Source organism: Schistocerca piceifrons, chromosome 8 (genome assembly GCF_021461385.2).
Source record: "Schistocerca piceifrons isolate TAMUIC-IGC-003096 chromosome 8, iqSchPice1.1, whole genome shotgun sequence".
NCBI classification, from domain to species: Eukaryota; Metazoa; Arthropoda; class Insecta; order Orthoptera; family Acrididae; genus Schistocerca; species Schistocerca piceifrons.
In genome coordinates this window covers 199,032,080-199,055,409 of record NC_060145.1, presented here as the reverse complement: position 1 = coordinate 199,055,409, position 23,330 = coordinate 199,032,080, and the positions used below count along the sequence as shown (strand labels likewise).

The window sequence follows — 23,330 nt, the reverse complement described above, 5'->3', positions numbered from 1 at the left end:
AGAGAGATTACTCTGCTATCACTGCCTCAAGATATTAGGAAAGATCATAATGAAAAGACTAAGCATAATGATAAAACATCAGTTTGAAGATGAACAACATGGTTTTTTAGAGGCAACAGAGGAACAACTGACCAAGGTTTTTCCATTAGACAGATAGTGGAAAAGTACTGCGAAAAGGGGAAGATGTGATGACAGTATTTTTAAATACAGAAAAAGCCTTTGACAAAGTCCCAAGAAGCAAAAATGGGAATTCCAAGTTCTCTGATTTGAAAGATCCAGTCGCTGTACAAAAACGGTGAAAAAGTGTACAAGTAGGATATGATATATCAGAATGGTTCTGAACAAAGAGAGGCATACAAGAAGGTACTGCACTTCCCCTCTACTTTTCATTGTGCTCATGGATGTAATTATTAACAAAATTATAGCTTGTAGAATTTTGTGATTTGAACCTATTAGTTTTTGCAGGCGATGTTGCCACCTGGCCGAGACAGAAAATGAGGTTCAGAACCAATTAGATTGCTGGCTAAACAACTTTAATGTGTACAAGTTAACTGTGAGTAAGAAGGAAACAGAAGCAATGAAATTGAGTAGAACATCTAACCAATGTAACCTCAGACTTCATAGAGAAAGATTTGAATATGCATAAAGCTTCAGTTATCTTGAAAGTAGTGTATCAAACAAGAGGATTGCTAATTTAGGAGTCAAAACCATGTTGAAAGATCCCATATTCTTCTACCAAGTATGCAACCTAGTGTGGAATCAAGCAGTTCCTGTAAAATCTGGACAGACAATGTTCATAACATACCTTGTATCAATTATGATATATGGCTTCAAGACTTGGACATAATTGAAAAGAGACAGAAAGAAACTACAAGCATGCAAAACAAAATTTTTATGGATAGCTATGCAAAAGAAAAGATGTGATTAAGTTAGAAATGAGTGCATTATAGATGTCATTGCAAGTCACCTGCACAATAGAGGAAAGATTATGCACTGCACAGTTGAAATGGTTTTGGTATGTGCAATGGATGTAGAGACTAGAACTCCTAGACATTATTTGGAAATAACAGTACATGGAATGATATTTGTTAGACATCCTAGAAGAAGATGTCTAAACCAAATAAATGAAGACCTTTGAAAGGAGTAACATTACAAGAGGTAAAAAGAGAAGGCCAGATGGAGGCATATGGTCCACATAAGTCCAACCTGGCTCACTGGAAGGCTAACCATTGACTACATCAACACTGAACAATATCTTTAATTAGCCATAGATGTCAAATATCAAGGAGTCTAAATGTGAGGAAAGGAGGTGTCAGACTGAGATTCATTGGAAGAATATGAAGCAGTTGAAATTCACTCACTAAACAGGTCACTTTAAAATTGGTTCCTGAGTGTAGTCCATCACTGAGAACTACTACTCAGTTACATTACCAGAGTAAATAGAAAAGCTGTGCAGTGTTTTGTGAATGAGTGTAAGAGTGACAATAATGATCAACAATCTTCTGCTGGATGCTCTACAGCAAAGACAATGTACATCATATGAGAGTGTAGTGAGTTTTCACAGTCTAGGCCATATGGTAACAAACTATTACCAACCATACTGCATTCTGTACACAATTTTATTTCCACTTAGTACAATACATAGTGCCCATTTGATATGAAAGCACAAAGTGTACTAACTATGGTTCCACAAAAGAGCATATACATTGTCCATCAATGATATTATTGTTCAGAGTCCCCATAGGGCACCCCATGTGGAGTGCAGAGCACCAGTGGAGGTGCTATCACTGTGATGAATGACTGCCACCACTTTTGTGAGTTCGTAATCCCTGAGGTGTCACAGGAGGCATCATGATTGGCAGAACACCAAGCTGGGAAGTGGCATTTTGTCATCCACTGTTGTCAGCTGTTGCATGGGTGACACCAGTCATTCACATTTCATCAATTTGGGTGCCAACAACAAAGTGATGTGGAGCTGGTGGAGAGATCTTGCGGGATCTAAGCTGTCTTCAAATAGTTGACAGCCGCTGTTGTGAGTTTGCCATTGACCACAATTCGGAAGGTGTTGTCATTATGGAGCGATGATTTGGTATGGGTCCGTGTAAGGGGGGCTTGTGAGTGCAAGTCAGGTTGTGTCCTCATGCAGCATGACAAATTGTTTTATGGTGAGTGCCTTGTGTATGAAAGTAGATGGTACTGTGTGGGGCTGTGGCAATTGGATGGCAACGCACTGAATTAATTCTGTACCACTTGTAGTAGTTCCGGTAATTGTTGTGGGTAGAATGAAATTTTCACTCTGCAGCAGAGTGTGTGCTGATATGAAACTTCCTGGCAGATTAAAACTGTGTGCCGAACTGAGGTTCAAACTCAGGAGCTTTGGCTATCCATGGGTGGCGTGAAAAGGTCTGCCGGTATATACAGTATCTCTCTGTATAGCAATTTGGCAAGCATTCCTGTAGATCCACTCAAGACATAAGGGTATGCATCTGCTCATTCACCACCATGATACATGAGTGCTGCTTTCATTGTTCTGTGCCACCTCTCGACAAGACCATTACTCTGTGGGTGGTATGCTGTCATATGCCAGTGGTTGATGTCGCTCATGCTGCATAATGCTTCAAACAGCGAGGCCTCAAACTGTTATCTTTGGTCCATCGTTATCATGATGAGGTGGTCCATTTGTGCACAAACGCTGTAGCTGTGGCTTCCATCATCATTTTGGTCATTGTTGTCACCTCAACCCATTGTGTCACATGATCAACCATGGAGAGGACATATTTTTGTCCTGAAAATTCCAGCAAAGGGCCAGTGAGGTCCAAATGAATGTCACAAAAGCATCCCCGCAGAACTGTGCAGTGGCCTAGTGATGGCTGACTCTGCTTTGTTGACAGGCACTGCATGCACATGTCCACCACAATGTTATCCACCCCCCACAAGTAGCAGACATCCATAGTAAATTGAGGAATATAGTCCAAGTATCTAAATTGTCTTAGGGTAATTTGTGTTGACAGATGTCAAATCACATCTGTGACTGGTTTATGGTCTACATAAATCACAACCACTTGCCCATCAATATCATCATTGAAATAGTGGACTGCTTTGTAGATTGCTAAAAGTTCTTGGTCAAATGCAGAATACTGCGTTTGGGCTTTCAAGAGTTTTTTTGGAAAAAACGAGCAGTTGCACTTGCTCTTTGATTATTTGTTGGAGTACTTCCCCTATCGCTGTCTCACTGGCTTTGGTCATGATTGTAAGAGGCACACCTATCACCAGGTGGGCTAAAGCAACTGCTGAAACCAAACTGTTGACTGAATGTGTGAAAGCTAATTGTGTGTCTTCAGTCTGTGCAAGCTGGCAATGTCTGTGGGTGTCTGGTCCTTTACTGTGTCAGTGAGGGGAGCCTCAATGTTTTGCTACATGTGAGATGCTTCTTCAGTAAAAATTTAAGATGCCGAGATACTGCCGGAATTTGTGGAACATTTGTGGTCGTGGAAGATTTTGTACGAGTGCCAACTGCTTGTCTGTCAGAAGTATTCCTGAAGCAACAACAGTGTCTCCTAGAAATGTGACCTGTTTCTGGTGAAGCTGTAGTTTGTCCTTGTTGATTTCAACCCCAACTCTGTCTACAGCATCAAAACTTGTCTTAGGGAGTCTGTTAAGTGCTTCATTGTCTTTGAAGAACACTAATATATCATCTGTGTAGCCATAGCTATTGGGGACATTAAAAAGCATAGTGTCGATGAAATGCTGCCATGTCTGGATGATATTTTTGTGTCCATATGGCATTACCAAGAACTTGAACAAACTGAAAGGCTTGATGATGGCAGTTTTTCAAATATCGTATGGGTGCATGGGAGGGGTAGTATGCATTCTTACAATCAGTGATGGAAAACACAGTAGCCCCTGCTAGTTTGTGGATCTAGTCTTGGATGTTTGGTACTGGGTAGGAATCACACACAGTTTGAGCATTCAATGTACGTGGACTGATTGGTCTTTCTTCAGAACCACTTTTATTTGTGAGGCCCACAGGCTGTCAGATTTTGAATTACACCACATGACATCATAAGATTGACTGCTTCTTTTGCAGCATTGAGTTTCTGAGGATCTAGTGTACACACCTTGTGTCACACCACTGATCCCAGGGTAGTGATAATCCCATGGACTGTTCCGTTCCATATGGCACACGAATACACCGTTCATGGTACACTGGCATCGGCCAAGGAGGTAGGTGAGGCAGAGCAAATTCATATCCATATCGACTTGTCCGCCCAATTTGGCTGTGGGCATGGTTCTAACATGGCCGATTAGGAGGCTGTGGGTCTCATAGATTGGCAGGTGCACTGCATCAGTTTTAGTGCAGGCCATGGTGAGCTGCTGTATGAGTGTCTGAAGTCATAGTACAGCACTGGTTTTCTTCATTTGCATCCAGGAGCTGTAAGTGGGTTGTATTCAGCTTGTCAAATGCAGCAAAGGTTTGCTACATTAGCTGGCATTGATGTGGGGGATGGGCTGGTGGACCATTGGCGGTACATCCTGATGTTGTAATATCAGTAGGTGTGATCCTGATGATGGTGTGCATTTTGTGGTGGTACAGTTCAGACCATTGCAAGTCATGAGAAAGTTTAAAATGTTGCAAGAAGTCCACCCCAGATCTGGTTGCATGACAACAGCTACATAGAAGGTCCACATGCATTGTATTCCATCATGTTCTGGTCATGCTGCTGCATACCAGTATGGACATCTCACTAGCAGCCAGGAGGTGCAGAGTTCCAAGGTAGATCACACCAAGGCAAGTTGCTGCGATAGTATACTGATGTCAGACTCTGTGTCAATCAGGAAGTGGGTGTTGTCCATGACATCTGTGACAAAAATGCATACACCCACTTTCAGGCTGATCCTGGATGAAAGGCAACTTTTGTGGTATGGCAGGTGAGTGCATCTATTCCTGCCTGTCAGTGGCATTTGGATGCCAGCACAGAGATCAGCATTTTTGTGCCATATCACTGAATGTTCGATGGTACCAGCATGCAGTTTCGGTGTTATCCAATTCGGCCATCGTTGTTCATCATGGTGGCTGGTCAGTAGTGCTTGTGTGGGTCAGACGTCATGCTGTGGTGGATTGTGGTGAACCAATAGTGTGCTGTGGTGTGTTGTTGTGGGGTGGTCCATCTGGGTGGCAGTTATCTCTACATGCTAGGGCATATATTCTGTCAGCCAATGTAAGTCTGTCTTCCATCAGCTGCTCAGGGGCCAAAAGATCAACGAGGATCATCGCCAAATGATCTACCAAATTTCAGCAGAGACAGGAATCAGTTGGAGCTTGTGCCAGCGGATTTTGAGTGAGGATTTGCACATGAGACATGTTGCTGCTAAATTTGTTCCGCGCCTTCTCACACAGGAGCAAAAAACCATCCGCATGAATGTGTGTCAGAACATGAAAACAGAGATTGCATGTGATCCAAATTTCTTGAACAAAGTCATTACAGGGGATAAGAGTTGGTGTTATGGGTATGACCCAGAAACCAAGTAAGCGTCAAGACTCCCAACTCTCCCAGACCAAAAACAGCAAGGCAAGTGAGGTCAAATCTGAAGACGATGATCATTGTCTTTTTTTATGTTCGTGGAATTGTGCATCAGGAATTCGTACCCCCTGGCCAGACTGTTAACCAGCACTTTTACTTAGATGTTTTAAGGCGTCTGTGAGAGGATGTGAGGAGGAAACACCCAGAACTTTGGTGATCAGGTGACTGGTTTCTGCATCACGACAACGCTCCAGCACACATGGCCTTACGAGTGACCCACTATTTGGCATCTCAGAAGTGGTCTGTCGTTCCCCACACTCCGTATTTGACGGACCTAGCCCCGTGCAACTTTTTCCTATTTCCACGAATGAAACAAACGCTAAAAGGGGAGTGTTATGACGAAGTGGAGGTGGTAAAAACAGCTTCACAAAGGGCACTGGACAATATCAAACTTTAAGAGTCCCAAACAAGCTTCCAACAGTGGGAAAAGAGACTTGACAAGTGCATCACATGTAATGGACAGTATTTTGAAGGTGACTGAAGTAATTTTGTAAAAAGGTTCATCAATAAATTTTTTATGACAAAAATCCAGTTTCTTTTGGGTCCCCCCTCGTATAGTCTTAACACAATGCAGGACTAAAGCACACTATTTTCTCTCTCAACTTAAGTTTCCAAACCAATCAAGACTAGCAGCATTCCTTTACATGGCAGATGTGCTAACACTTCCGTCCATACCCCAGAGTCAACTAACGCAGCATAATCATTGACACATCTCAGATAATATTTTAAAACAACATACTTAAATACCTTTGTTTACCATGAGCCTTAATTAATTAACAGGTTAGGCTCTGTTATTGATGCCACTCAAATAAGGTAGCAAGCTAAGGTCTACAATTGTATGTTGCCATTTAATACCCATCGTGACGAGGAAAGAAAGAATCCAGCTAATTAATTGCAGGTCACTACTTGGATTCAGTATTTGACGATGTGGTCAAAATCAACAGACAAAGGTGAGAGTCAAGTTTACACTCGCAAGCAGTACACACAGAACATGAGCATAAGGTGAACATTAAATAAACTGCTTCTTGTTCAATCATTTACACACCGACGAAACAAATAATCTTCGCCGAATTACTGCAGATGCTGGAATCCCCAGTTGCTTGCAAATGATGCAAATAATGGTCAAAACGTCTTACTTTAAGTCCGATGACATCTGTAGGATAGGAATTTCAATGGCTAACCAGGCCTCATCCCCTTGGATCCACCTGCAACCAAGACAGTAACATTGGCTGCCATCATGGCTTTAACGATGCATCATACCTGACACAAGTCACGCCAAACCATCATCAAACGGGGTGGCCTCCTGTATGTTCCCAGAAATCCGCAATCAGAGGTCCTCCTTCCGACTGACGCTCTCCCCCAAATACGGCAGGGAGATGGCCGCAGCAACACCACAGCGCCCTCTGGCTAGGAGAACCAACTGTAATATTTTATCACGGTTCATATAAACCATTTTTTTTTCACTTAGTATAATACATAGTGACCATTTTATACAAAAGCATGATACTCCCGAAGAGAACATATATGTTGTCTGTCAGTGATATTATTGTTCAGATTCCCCACAATGGTTCCTGTTAAGATATGAGCGCAAGAGTGTATTCGAGATTTGAGCTGGGGAAGGAGAACAGAGATTATAACTCATATTATTTTCATGTAAGTGGGAGGGGTGGAGCAAACAAAATTTTGTGGCGGCGTTCGTAGCGACAAACAATTCACTGTAGAAACGGCTTACGAAGTCACCGCCACACTTTTAATAGCGGGCCGACCGGTCCGCTGGAACAGTGAACAGAAAGATGAAAACCCAAACACTCTGGTTAAATAAAAGTTGGTACTTATCTTTATTACGAAGATACAGAAACGCAGTAGTGAACTCCGTGTCTACAGAAATCTGTCTAGTTCGAGTCGGAGCGGCTAGGTCAGCGTCGGCTGACGACAAACAACTACTCTGCTGCGATGAACACACAACTGACTAGCAAGTACACAATTCGGTGGCGATTATACAACTGAGCGCCGAATACAGAACTCCTAGCGCTCGCGACTCCAGCGCTTAAGAACCCAGAAGCCAGCGGTGGCGCGCGCAGACTTGCGGCGATTTGCTGTCTCGCTGGCGCTGCTTATGCGGACGGCGTCCGGACTTTGATGCTGCCAACCTTTTGGCAGCGGGCTCGGGTGGCATTACTGGCTAGGATATAACACAAAATATAGTTCCTTACATAATGAAACTCAAATATATTGTGAAACTAATAATTAACCACCAAACATTTAATACACTACTTTATAATAGGTACCTATTGCGTGCATGTATGTAACTGAAACAGAGTAGTTTGGTAGGTTTGTAAATCTTATTTTGTGGTCAGGCAAGTAACACTCAGTTACATGTAAATACTTTCTATACTCCTTTTTTAATACAGTTTGTCATTGGTTGGTAAAATGAGAAAGAAAAATATCAGTAATTGAAGTTACAATACTACTGGAAGCTTTCAGAGTCCATAACTATTTCAAATTTTTAGTTGGGAGGGGAGTAATAACCAAAGGAGAAATAGTTATGAGGATTTTTATCAAGTGGCTACAGTTTCTACTTATCAGTATCCATTATATTATGTTCTGGCTTTCTTCAAACTGACACTGAATTGCAGTGTCTGTCTTTGTAGCAAAACAGTATGCAAATTCCGTTTGCAAAGATTGTATTTGTCATCTGGAAGGAGGAAGAAGCAGGGGTGTTATATATTACAAGATGAGTTCAAAGAGATATTATTTCCACCAATGTACATCTTGCATGATTATAATGATGCTGAAATTAAGTGTACCAGCAATTATTGTTCCCATGCACCCTCTGTGCAGTAGGAAAATGATACCCTTATACTATGAACCGTCCACCACAGTAAATATGAAGGCTCACCGAGTTGTGATAGAGATGTAAATAGATTAACAGTACACCCAAAAAAAGTTATGCATTTCTGTCTTGCAGATTAACACTTTTTTCACAGGAAAAATACTGGAATCCTGGAGAATGAGGATGTTTTAAGTATTTCTGTTTCTGTGGTCACATGCTTACTATAACAAATGGTTAATGCACACCTTTACACACAATGTATCAAGTTTTTGGTTGGAAAAGAAAAGAAAAAAAAGAACTGTGAGCTACATTCATTTATCTTTTATTTCAGATCTTCCATCTACTTGTCATTACATATTATGCATAAACAGTATTCTTCTGTGATTAGGTATAGTGCTACAGAGGTTTTAAAGATGTAAAATGATCTAGATAACCAGTGACCCACACAAGAATCATTATAAACTAATGGTAATGGACAATCACTGAGAAGACAGAGGAATACAAGAATATACAAGAAAAATTTTTACAAAGGCTGTTCTATCTCCTACATATCTCTCATTCAGGGTACAGAAATTTACACTTTCAATTACTACAAAATAATGTATAATTTAGTTATGTTCCCCTCACACAGTCTGTGGAATATCAGTTGCAGAATACTGCATCATGAAAAGACACTGCAGTCTGTTGCAGATACGGTATGCTGTGATGAGTCTCATATGAAGAGTTGATGTTCTTCTTCTCATATTATCAATGGCCATAGCTGAGAAGTGTTTTCCTGATTCACATTTCATGATTATCTAGATTCATTCCAGAAAACAACTCTTACATGTGAAATTTATGATTACTGCAATAATAACTGAAGCAATGAAGATTGTCAGGCATGCGCGTTGAACAGTTTTCTCCCATCGTAGGACATTGAGATTGCGGAGCACACAGAATCCCACCAGGAGACCAGCTATACCACCACCAATATGAGCGAAATACCCAGTCTGAAAATATGTAACATAAAGTGTAAAAAGTGAGTGCAAGAGTTAAACATAAAAACTAGAAAACCACATGCTTTCTCATTTACATATGAACCATGCACATACTAATAACAGAAACTTGACAAGGCTAATCTACATCACTAAATTGCTATTCTGGGCAATGATTACCTGATCCCAGTTGCAGGTTGCCTATCTAACATGTTCCAGGACCAACAAAAATTTTATTTTCTGTATTTTGTGTAATTATTGACCGAATTCAAAAATTTCAGTTGCTGTCTTAATCTATTCATTAAAGGATATGATGTTATGTCGAAGGTTTAACACAGTGAGACAACTATTACAGCTGGAAAATATGTATAAGCATTGAGGTAGCATAGCTCATGATGCACAAATTAGCAAGACTATATTTATCCAGTATTTGAGAAAGAGAGCACTTAGCAACTTCCAACAAACTTTAAACATAATTTCAAACCTTTCTAAACATGCTTAACATCAAATAATTAATGCATTAACTCATTTGTAAAGTAATCAGAAGTTTTAAATTGTTTTATACATATAAGTTCAATTCTTTTAAGAATCAAGGATTTGCCTGTAGTGAAATAAAACACTCAAAATGCTAGTAGGGTACACTAACACGGTAAACATGGCTACAACTTGTAAGTACTTCTAAATCTGATAGTAATTAAGTGTCAAATAATGATTGCAGGACATCCAAGCTGAGCACTGCAGTATTGTTGTAAACAGTAACTGATATTTTCAAAGCTCTGTTTGTATACCAGGGACTACTTTACAGCATTTGTGGTTAATTTAGAATTATTATTATCAACCTTATTTTCAAAAAAATAATGAAATTATCTTATTTAGGTACTTTAATGTCATCTTCTCAATCAAATGCAACAACAAAGTAGAATTTCAGAATTTGATGAGTTCCCACAATCGTACACCAGTGGTTGACTTTCCTACTAGGATCACATCTGACTGTCTAACACTGATAGACAATATATTCATAGATTTCAATTTGTACCCGAATTTCACTGTCACCCCAGTCTTAAATGGTCTGTCAGATTGTCATGGACACCTCCTCACTCAGCATGACAATAGAACTCTCAAGAAAACAATCTCCTCCTGGAAAACAATCAGACTTATGAACGAAGAGTCCTTGGAAATTTTTAACTATAAGCTGCAGCATGAAGATTGACATTTAGTACACAGAATAGATAATGTTGATACCCAGTTTAACATATTCATAAATGAATTTGTATCAGTCTTTGAAGAAATTTTTCCTAAACATTTGTTGGGAACAATATTTCCTCATCCTTAAAGCAGCCACGGATCACAAATGGGATTAGAGAGTCATGGGGATCAAAGAGGGAATATCAATAATTGACAAAATTATTTAATTGGATAGATAAAAAATCTACCCAACAAGTAGTGGCAGAACATACACATAAAAGACTGCTGTAATTGGCAAGCTTTCAGAGGCAGTGGCTCCTTCTTCAGGCAGAAGGATTAAATGGGAAGGAAGAAGGGTGAAGGAAAAGAACTGGAAAGGTCTAGGAAAAGGGGTAGATTTCGGGAAAGTCACCCAGTACTGCAGGTCACCCTGTACGGTAAGTCTCTCCTGACCCACAGTTCTGGGTGTCTTTCCCAAAATATACCCCTTTTCCTAGACCTCTCCAGTCCTTTTCCTTTACTCTTCTTCCTTCCCCTTCAACCTTTCTGCCTGAAGAAGAAGCCACTGGCTCCGAAAGCTTGCCAATAACAACAGTCTTTTATGTGTACGTTCTGCTGCCACTTGGTGAGCAGATTTTTTATCTATCCAATTAAATAAAGAGGGAACTTTATATCACAGCTGGAGTGTCCAAGGGCACTGAATTAATTAGCCACTATAAAATTTATTCTACAATCCTAAGAAAGGGATTTGAACATCAAAAGCACTGTATTATGAAAAAGAAATTAATAATTCTAATAATATGAGGGTGGTTTGAAAAGTTCTTAGAATCACCATGAGAGGTCAGTGCTAGCACAACAAGCTGTTCATGAGATATTCATTTGATTGATGTCTGTAAAAATATGCCATGTCAGTGCTATTGGAAAAGAGCTGTGGCGATGATGTGGCTCCGGCCACAGTTCTAGGCACTTCAGTTCGGGACTGCGCGACTGCTACGGTCGCAGGTTCGAATCCTGCCTCGGACATGGATGTATGTGATGTCCTTAGGTTAGTTAGGTTTAATTAGTTTTAACTTCTAGGGGACTGATGACCTCAGATGTTAAGTCCCATAGTGCTCAGAGCCATTTGAACCATTTGATGATGCGGCTGTGTTATACCCACATAGTGATTTGCGAAGATGGAAAGAAAGGACATCCATGACAATTTCCAGAATGCACTGGAGGACTCTGCTCCTTCATATTCAACTGTTGCCAAGTGGACAAATGAATTTAAATTTGGTCGGGAGAGCTTAGATGATGATCCACGCAGTGGTCGGCCAAGATGTGTCACTACTCCAGAGATCGTTGCCTAAGTGCACAAAATGGTCGTGGAGGATTGCTGATTGAAAGTGCATGAAATTGCTCACGCTTGTCAGATGTCATCTGAAAGGGTATATCACATTTTATCTGAAGAATTAGAAGTGAAAAAAATATCTGCAAGATGGGTCCTGCGACTCTTGATGCACGCCTGCACACATGTGCTGTTGCCATGGCAAAATTACACGAACTGAGGTATGCATTGTTGCCACATCAACCTTATTCACCTGATATGGTTCTGCCAGACTTCCATCTCTTCTCAAAACTGAAAATTTTTCTTGGTAGACGAAGGCTTCAAATGAAAAATTGATAGCCAGAGTTGGCAACTATTTTGCATACCTGGAGGAAACTCATTTTTGAGATAGGATCAAGGCACTGGAAAATCGATGGACAAAGTGCATTAATCTACAAGGGGGCTACATTGAAAAATAAAAAAAGTTTAAATGATGTAAGTACTTTTTTTGTCTTCCGTTCCAAGAACTTTTCAAACCAACCACGTAAAATAAGACTATTTGGCATACTGTTAGCAGGGAGAAAGGGAGGAATAAAAAAGGCTTGCAGAAATGTTCAAAATCAAACAAGAAGTGAATATTGTACAAAATCATGAAATCTTTGCTAGTACCTTCAATAAACACTTCCTGTCAGTGCCTGAACAAATTGGCTGCACGGGTTCTGTACCCAGTAGAATTAGTCAAATGCATGTTAGACCTGTTACAGTATCTGAAATGGAAGGAACAAGTGCTTTTATGGAAAATAAAAGCTCCTGTGGAGTAGACAATAATTCTAGAAAATTGTAAAAACAGTGTTATGCTTCTGTAAGTGATATACTGTGTCACATCCTCAGTGCCTCTTTACAACAAGGAACCATTCCTAAAAGACTTAAATACGCTTTGGTGAAGCCTCTTTTCAAGAAAGGAGAGAAAACTGATGTTACAAATTTCAGGCCAGTATCTCTATTGACTGTTTCTTTCTTTTTTTTTTTCTTCAAAGATTCTTAAAAAGCTTATGTATTCTAGAGTTTTAGAACACCTACATAAATTTAATATTCTTAGTAAAAATAAGTTTGGTTTACAAAAAGGTCTGTCAACTGAAAAAGCACTTAATGCTTTTATAGACACTGTGGACCACCAAATACTATTACTGAAGGCAGACCATTTAGGAATAAGTGGTGTAGCAAATAACTGGTTACAGTCATAGCTGAAAGATAGGAAACAAAGTAGTCTTCTATAGATCATGTGGTGACATGGCTTCATCAGAATGGAGAGCCAGTAATTGTGGAGTGCCACAGGGATCTATTCTTGGTCCTCTACTGTTACTAAGATTTATAAATGGTTTACCTCATTCTACAATGATACGGTGTACTTTTACCATCTTTGCAGATGAGATTAGCATAATGATTAATGGTTGCAAATGCAAAAATTCTCAAGAGTCTATTAATAATATTCTTATAGATTTAATTAAATGGTTTACTGCCAATGGCCTTTCACTAAACTTTAGTAAGACTAATTACATTCATTTCACCCCAACTACCAAAACTGAAGAAGAAATAACTGTTAAATATGCAACAGAAGTAGTAGAGTAGTTGAAGTAACGAAGTGTCTGGGTGTTAAGACTGACTGCAAAGTAAATTGATCCCATCATATTTTAGATCCTTACAAGAGGCTCAGCTCATCAGTTTTTGCACTGCGAATTATCTCTGACAGTGAAAACTTAAGCACTAAAAAAGCAACATGCTGTGGTAACTTCCATTCTTTGATGTCATATGGAATCATTTTCAGGGGATATCAACCTCGAGAAAAGAAAATATTCATTGCTCAGAAGCATGTTGTTCAAGTGATATATGGTGTATACCCTAGATGCAATTGCAGAAGCCTATTTCAAAGACTGGAAGTTCTTACAACTACTTCCCAATACGTACATTCACTTATATGTTTCATTAATAAAAACATTTATTTATACAAATGTAACTGTGAATACCACCAGTACAACACAAGGAGGAAGCATGATTTCCACCCTGAATGTAAAAATTTGAAAGTAGTGCCAAAGGGTGTACAATACCGGGCTATAAAGCTATTTAATGCTCTCCCTTCAGGAATTAAGTGTGAAATAGGCAACAAATTTACATGTAAGGGGCTTCTGAGGCAATTTCTTTTAACTATGTCATTCACAATTCACAATTACGTTTGGAAGGATTTATGAAACACAGTAAAAAACCACCTTAAAATCTGAAAGAACATGTAAGATGTGTTATCATATAAATTAAGCGTTAAGTTGTACATTCATGTCACATGTGCAATTCTTGCAATGTTGTCCAGCTTATATCTGATTTTAAACAATGGAAAATCCAGGATAGAATATAATGATCTTATGAAAAGTATAGTTGCTACTCTTCGTGTAGTGGAGACTGAGTGGCAGATAGGCACAACAAAAAGACTGTCAGAAAGTGAGCTTTCTTTGTCATAAATAGACAGAACACACACACACGTACAACTCACACACACATGACCACAGTCTCTGTAGTAGCAGCTGTCCTTTTCATAATATTGTTAGATTTGATTTTCTCAGGTATATGTCTTTTTATATTTAATTTTCTAATTTCTATGCCTTGTAATCTGTCAAGTTCTCACTTTCATGATCTTGTATTATGGAACAGTTTAGTAGTTATGTAACTTTCTCAGTGTTGTTCTGTTTGTATTTGATTCTGTGGGCTATATGACCACTTCTCATATAATTTTATATGTTATACATATTTTATTCTAATATTTACTTGCAAAAATAGTGTATACGTACTTGTTATCAACAATGTAAAAATTTGACACTCTTTACATCCATGTGAGACTGTTACAGTTTGATCCATGGTGTAGGGAACAAATAAAAACTAAAATAACTAAAAATAATAATAAAAACATGAAATTCTCTTTATTGTAGTCTTCAGTCCAGAGACTGGTTTGATACAGCTCTCCATGCTACTATATCCTGTGCAAGCTCCTTTTTCTCTCAGTAACTATTGCAACATAAATCCTTCTGAATCTGCTTAGCATATTCATCCTGTGGTCTCCCTCTATGATTTTTACCCACCACGCTTCACTCCAATATTAAATTGGTGATCTCTTGATGCCTCAGAACATGTTCTACCAATTGATCCCTTCTTCTAGTCAAGTTGTGCCACAAATTCCTTTTCTCCTCAGTTCTATTCAGTACTTCCTTATTAGCTACGTGACTCTACCCATCTAATCTTCAGCATTCTTCTGTAGCACCACATTTTGAAAGTTTCTGTTCTCTTCTTGTCTAAACTATTTATTGTCTGTGTTTCACTTCCATACATGACTACATGCCATACAAATACTTTCAGAGAAGACTTCCTGTCACTTAAATCTATACTCGATGTTAACAGATTTCTCTTCTTCAGAAATACTGTCCTTGCCATTACCAGTCTACATTTTATATCCTGTCCTTCAACCATCATCAGTTATTTTGCTCCCCAAATAGCAAACCCCATCTACTACTATAAGTGTCTCATTTCCTAATCTAATTCACTCAGCATCACCTGATTTAATTTGACTACATGCCATTATCCTCGTTTTGCTTTTGCTGATGTTCATCTTATATCCTCCTTTCAGGACACCATCCATTCCATTCAACTGCCTTTCCAGGTCCTTTGGTGTCTCTGACAGAATTACAATATATTGGCAAATCTCAGACTTTTTAATCCATCTCTACGGATTTTAATTCCTACTCCAAATTTTTGTTTCCCTCACTGCTTGCTCAATATACAGATTGAATAACTTTGGGGACAGGCTACAACCCTGTCTCACTCCCTTCCCAACCACTACTTCCCTTGCATGCTCATAGACTCTTATCACTGCTGTCTGGTTTCTGTACAAATTGTAAATAGCCTTTCGCTCCCTGCATTTTACTCCTGCCACCTTCAGAATTTGAAAGAGAGCATTTCAGTCAACAATGTCAAAAGTTTTCTTTAAGTCTACAAATGCTAGAAATGTAGGTTTGCCTTTCCTTAATCTACCACAGTCTCAGGTTCATCATTGCCACACGCGTTCCAACATTTCTACAGAATCCAAACTGATCTACTCCAAGGTTGGCTTCTACCACCAGGTTTTCCATTCATATGTAAAGAATTCATGTTAATATTTTGCAGTCATGACTTATTAAATTTATAGTTTGGTGATTTTCACACCTGTCAATGCCTGCTTTCTTTGGGATTGGAATTGTTACCTTTTCCTTTAAGTCTGAGGGTATTTCGCCTGGCTCATACATCTTGCTCACCAGACGGAAGAGTTTTGTCATGGCTGGCTTTCCCAAGGCTATCAGTAGTTCTAATGGGATGTTGTCTACTCTCAGGGTCTTGTTTTGGCTTAAGTCTTTCAGTGCTCTGTCAGATTCTTCACACATTATCATATCTCCCATTTCATCTTCATCTACATCCTCTTCCATTTCCATAATATCATCCTCAAGTACATTACCCTTGTATAGACTCTCTCTTTACTCCTTCCACCTTTCTGCTTTTCCTTCTTTGCTTAGAACTGATTTTGCATCTGGGCTCTTGATATTCATCCAGGTAGCTCTCTTGTCTCCAAAAGTCTTTTTAACTTTCCTGTAGGTAGAATCTATCTTACCCCTAGTGATATATGCCTCTACATTCTTACATTTCTCCTCTAGCCATCCCTGCTTAGCCATTTTGCAGTTCCTGTTGATCTCATGTTTGAGACGCTTGTATTCCTTTCGCCTGCTTCATTTACAGCATTTTTATATTTTCTCCTGTCACCAATTAAATTCAGTATCTCTTCTGTTACCCAAGGATTTCTATCATCCCTCATCTTTTTACTCACTTGATCCTTTGCTGCCTTCACTATTTCATCTCTCAAAGCTACCCATTCTCCTTCTAATATATTTCTTTCCCCCATTCTTGTCAATCATTCCCTAATGCTCTCTCTGTTGCTCTCTACAACCTTTGATTCTTTCAGTTTATCCAGGTCCCATCTCCCTAAATTCCCACCTTTTTGCAGTTTCTTTAGTTTTAACCTACAGTTCATAACCAATAAATTGTGGTCAGAGTGTACATCTGCCCCTGGAAATGCCGTAAATTGAAAACCTGGTTCCTAAATCTCTGTCTTACCATTATACAATCTATTTGAAACCTTCCAGTGTCTTCAGGCCTCTTCCATGTATTCCACCTTCTTTCATGATTCTTAAACCAAGGGTTGGCTATGATTAAGTTATGCTCTGCGCAAAATACTACCAGGTAGCTTCCTCTTTCATTTCTTATCCCCATTCCACATTCTCCTTTTACTTTTCCTTCTCTTTCTTTTCCTACTATCGAATTCCAGACCCCCATGACTATTAAATTTTTGTTTCCCTTCACAATCTGAATAATTGTACCATAGCACACCCAGAAATTAAAAGATAATTAGCAAGCTTAATTTAAAGTTATTTGCTTACTGTTCTATAAAATTCTGCACCAGGCATAATGCAGCCCCAGCATATACGCTGTTTTAGAACTGAAGTGAAAAACAACCACAATGATGTATCTATTACAACAACAGAAAAACTTGGTACAAAATATACTGTTCCTCTGAAATGTTTTTTTCAGGTTATGGTCATCAACAAATTTGAGAGTATCATTAATTTATGAAAGTTGCAGACAATATACAATCCTGTTGAAAAAGAAAACTAATGTGACATGACATGTTAGTTATTTACAGTAATTGTAAATCCCAAAAGCCAATTTATTACAAAATAGGTTGTGCACAACACTCACAACTTATCAAAATTCTTGAAACTGTACATTTACAAGTGTCCAAAAATTCTCAAAAATACACCTTTTTTCCACATAAATATATAATGAAATTAGAGATCAGTTGATTTGTAATGACAGTGCTGCGGGCAAAAGTTTCTACAACAGTAGAGTGTTCAATGAGTCATTGCCTTTGCTGTTTGACGAGATGTTACCTTTACTCAAATTATTTACTTTCCATTATGTCTTTCCATTGCTAAATTTTGTGACTATATTTGAGGCTGCCAAAAAGTCTGTACATTTTATATTTGTGTCTGGATCCTGGTCATAGTAACTGCTATAGTGGCAGTTAAATTATTTACAGACAATGTCATCTTTTGTGGAAAAATAAACAGTACTAAACGTTTAGCTAATTCAGTAATATTTAATATATATCACATATATGTGTTTCTATTGTAAATTACATGTCAACCTCTGAAATGACAAGCTTCTTATTAAATAAAATTGCAAAAAATCATGAAATTGCAGTTTTATGCTGAGCAGCTATCGCTAAATAATCTGTGTAGACTAGAAAAATATCATCACAGAGGAAAAGTGTGCATATTGCCATAGAACAGTGAGAAATGGTCAACAGTGTGAGGACTGCCTACACCATTTTCATGTTGGGTGCTCTGAAGCAACCAGATTGGATAGATACATGTCTGGTCTCTGGCACTGCAGTAGTTGTTTATCTCTTTTATTTATTATAATACTTATTCCATAGATCCATTTTTGTGTGATAACGCATGGAAGTGGAACAAGTCAAAACATTTAATTCATTGTTATGTTAATATCATTAAAGACCACAAACAAATGTTAGGAATACAATAGAAAGTAATTATAAAAACAAAATAAGTAAGGTCTAATTACTTACAAACATAGGTTAAAAATGGTTCAAATGGCTCTGAGCACTATGCGACTTAACTTCTGAGGTCATCAGTCGCCTAGAACTTAGAACTAATTAAACCTAACTAACCTAAGGACATCACACACATCCACGCCCGTGGCAGGATTCAAACCTGCGACCGGAGCGGTTGCTCGGCTCCAGACTGTAGCGCCTAGGACCGCACGGCCACTCCGGCCGGCAAACATAGGTTAAGGACAATAATCAGATATTATCTATATAGTTATTTATAAAGTAAAAATACCATCATCTTGACTTATGGAACACTAATTAATATAATGAAAGCAGCATGAGGCATTGAAGCAGGAATACACAGAATTACACGGGACATAATCTTAGCTGTCTGTGCTAAAGAATTCATCTAGAGAATAGAAACTTTTTTCAAATACAAGCTCCTTTACCTCACTTTTAAATGGTATGTTTTTACCTTGTGGATTCTTATTATTACTTGGAGGTGTGTTGAAGACTTTTGTGCTGGAGTATTTTACACCTTTTTGCACCAAAGACCAATTTTTCTGGTCACAGTGTATGTCACATTTCCTTCTTGTGTTATTATGATGGTATGACTCATTCATTTCACATTGAGAAGGATTGTAAAGCATGACTGTCATAACTGAAAAGAGATATTGTAGGGTAGTGGTTAGTGTCCCTATTTGCTTAAAAAGATTATGACATAAGGTTCTTGGAGGCACTCCACACAAAATTCTTTTTCTTAGTTGCAAAGACTTTTTTGATAACAGTGAATTACCTGAAAGGATTATTCCATAACACTTAAGCAATGGAAGTAGGCAGATTTTGAGATACTGATGTCTTCAATTTTGGTGATTATCTACATGGCAAATGTTGCTGAGCCTTTACAGGGTTTGGTGGATATGTTGTTCCCAGTTAAGACTGCTGTCTATATGGATGCCTAAGAATTTTGAAAAATGTACCTTATGTAATTGCTGGCTCTCATGTGCAATATTTATCTCCTGTGGGCTTTTGTGCCCAGAGTGGAAATGAATGTAATTGTTTTTGCCAAGGTTCATCAATAGAGAATTTGCTGTGAACCAATTCAGAACATCTGCAAGTAATTGGTTGGCATTCAACCCTAGGTCAGTGGATGTTTTACTGTCTATCAAAATACTTGTGTCATCTGCAAACATTGTAAAGTTTCTCACTTTGCTTGAAGATAGAGGTATGTCATTAATATATATGAGAAGTGGCAGGGGACCAATGACAGAACCTTTTGGATCTCCATAATGTACTGATCCCCATTCGGACTCTACGCCTTCTAGCCGCATGTTGTTACCATCAAACACTATTTTCTATTGTCTGTCCTGTATATAGGATTTGAGACAGTTGCCCATTTGTCCTTGGATCCCATAGTGCCATGTTTTCTCAATAAGTATTCTGTGATCAACACAGTCAAAGAGGCCTCAGATAGGCTGCAAAATATGTTAACAGGCAATGTCTTCCTGTTAAGGCATCTGAAAACATTAATGGTAAATGAAAATATAGCTTTGGTTGTGGAGAGACCTTTCCTCTGAATCCAAATGGGTTTTTACTAATTACTGCAAAGTTTTTAGATGATTGACTGTCCTATCATGTATTAGTTTTTTGAGGACTTTAGTAAAAAATACAGTCTAAAAAGAGATATGATGATAGTTTGTAACATCTGAAGCATTGTCTTTTTTGTTGAGGGACTTTACAATAGCATACTTTATTTTGTCAGAGAAGATACCTTGTTTGAGAGGGGTACCGAACATATGAGCTAGGACTTTACTGAACTGATTGCAGCAGGCTTTTAGCAGTTTTCAGAAAATATTGTTGAAGCCAGTTGGATTTTTTACTTCTTAAAGAAATTGTGGGTTTTCTTACCTCCTGTACTGTTATAGGGGGTATACATATCTGCTCTAAAGAATTTGGAAAATGATCTTTCAGTGTTTTTGGCCTTTTCTAAGGAGCCATTGTTTCCTGTTTTCTCAGCAACACTTAACAAAAGCTTATTGAAAATTTTTGCCACATTCTCTTGCTTTTGTACCTATCTTCATTGCTGTGAACAGTGTTTTGGATTGTACTGGGGCAATTTGCTCCAGTCTCACTCCTTATCACTTCTCATACAGTTTTGATTTTGTTACTAGGTTCATTAATTTTGAACCGTATACACAAACTCCCTGACTTCTGGGTGACTTTACTTAGTGTTTTACAATATTTTTGTAGTGATTTAACTGGGTAGAGTTCTCTAAATTTGTTGAGGCGATGAACAGCTTGTTTCCTTTTGCATGGAATCTTAATATCAGTGGTTATCCAGGTCTTCTTGGTGAGTTTCTTGGTGTGGGCCTTGTATATTCTTTTTAGGAAGATGCTTTTGAATATTAGCACCATTTCATTACTGAAAAGATTGTAGTTGGAATTGGCACTATCTACATTACACACAGATCTCCAATCTATGTCTTGGAGATGTAATTCAAAAGTCTGGATAGTTTCTTCATTAATTACCCTAGCTATTTTTCAGTGGGGCACTTTCATTCTCATAAATACTTGCACTGTTAGTAGTGAATCTTTGTCCATCATGGCCAGAGAGACCATTCAGGACTTGCCTCGTAGTTGTATGGAAACTAACTACAGGAGCAAGATTATATGTGGACATCTAATTTCCGAGGTCAGATCCATCTCTGGAATTTGTTAGAAAGCTTACATTGAAGCCCCCAAGCACTATCATATCTCTTCTGTGTCTGAATATGTATATAGGAGAGCATCTAAGTGTTTCAAAAAGAGACTAAAGTTCCCTGAAGGTTCTTTGCATACTGTTACTAATGACATATGAGAATTTTTTATGCCTACCACCCCAGAATTATGGAGAAAGAGCAGATTACCTTAAAACTCATGCTGACCTGGCAGCAACAACAGCAGAATTAGAATAGTTGAGAGATGCAATTGGCTGCAGTCAAATTGGGGCTAGCATAGATGACAGGACTGTGATCAAAACTGCCACTTCAGGCAAGAGATTTGAGATATGCTGCAAATCTGCAAAACTTTAGGCTTCTCCAACAGCTACACTGCTCTGGAGACAGTGGTCAAAAATCTGCAGACTACCTGTCAGAGTTCAGGAACACACTGACAAGATAGGGAAAACTGTGCAAGCGATAGTTAGTAGTGGTCAGATGGTAAAATGGACTCATAAGATCTTTCTGCTAGGGGGTAATCTGGGAAGGGGAATGTCTGAACTAGTACAGAACTCCCTGGGTTGCGAATATCAGGTAATAAATATTTTTACAACAACTGTTGGGCTCAGAAATGTCACCTGTGACTTATACCATCTAGGGAAAGATCTTGGGGGTGCTGGGAAAATTTTGGACTGTAACCTTAACCATTCAGTTGAGGACATCAGTGGACACACCACTGAGAATGATGTTCATACAAATGTGAAGACTGTTTCACAATTTAAGTGATACAAGGAAACCTAAATGATGCATTCCATTGAATGCGTAAATGTGGAGCTGCATGAGACACACAACATAGCAAGGTGGTCAATAGCATGTGGGTGTGACAGATGTGTTGCCCTCACATGACTGCAACACTTATGTTATGGTCTTCATCAGACTGTTTCTGCTAAGAAGTTATGGGCAAACATATTTTTTCCAAAAGCATTCTGTTTAATTAAAACACTTTCAGTCCAATCCCAGGTGACTTCCAATATTTTCACTAAGCTTGTCTTACGATAAATATTCCCAAAAAACAGAGCTGTTGAATAGCTATAGACCACTTGCAACCATCAGAGAAGAAACAAAAAAATCATCTTACACAACAAAAGAGGAGGTATGGCAACAATCTTGATACATTTGGACTTTACCATAAAAAGCTTTTTCAAAAAGAAAAATAACAGAATATTATCTGAAAGTCACAGAAATTGAACAGATGCACATAGATGGACACAAATTAATATCACATTGATGTAATATGAGAAAACAAAAAGTGGGAAATGTCCCAAGCCTTAAATATAAGTGAATATTGCACTGAACAGGTGCTGTACTTCAGTAATACACTGACAAGGGGAGGCCGCCAATTGTGAAATTCAGATTCGATTCATACTGCGCATAATAAAAGCTCATGGCCAGAGGTGTAATGTGGCAAAGCACCAAGATGCACTTCTCAGCCGTTGTCGAATCGACAGTTAAAAGAAACCGTTTCGGTGAAATACTATCTATGATTAGTAATTTTGTACAGCGTGGGGGTGCAGCGGTAAGGGCTCGGGTTCGTAATCCGAAGGTCGCCGGATCGAATCTCGCTCCATGCAACTTTTTTTATTCCCGGCAATCAGTTGCAACAATTATGCACATAATAAGTTGTTGAAAGTCGTTTGTCGTCATAATACGAGGGCCGTTCACAAAGTAACCTCCGGTTGATTTAAAAAAATACACCAAGTTAAATAAAAATATTTTACTATATACATCTTACAACTACATCTTTGCACTATTTTTCTACATAGTCTCCATAGCGATTGAGGCACTTATCGTATCTCTTCACATGCTTTGAAATTCCTTCTGCATAAAAATCACCCGCTTGTGCCTGGAGCCAGCCTGTGACCGCATCTTTGAGCTCTTCGTCGTCATCAAACCGCTGTGACCCGAGCCATTTCTTCAAATGCATGAAGAGGTGATAATCACTTGGCGCCAGGTCTGGGCTGTAAGGTGGATGGTTGATAACGTCCCACTTGAAGGACTCA

The 23,330-nt window shown here is 38.7% G+C and overlaps 1 protein-coding gene across 1 annotated transcript in view; it reads right to left on the bottom strand.

The window, feature by feature from the left end:
* Positions 1–8,755: 8,755 nt before the first annotated feature.
* LOC124712177 (rhomboid-related protein 1-like) overlaps positions 8,756–23,330 on the bottom strand; it is a 72,302-nt gene continuing 57,727 nt past the window's right edge. The window contains exons 5-7 of the mRNA XM_047242472.1: positions 9,261–9,404; positions 9,043–9,212; positions 8,756–8,897 (exon numbers count right to left, since the gene is read on the bottom strand). Of these exons, the coding sequence (XP_047098428.1) occupies positions 8,756–8,897; positions 9,043–9,212; positions 9,261–9,404 (456 nt within the window). The remainder of the gene's footprint in view (positions 8,898–9,042; positions 9,213–9,260; positions 9,405–23,330) is intronic.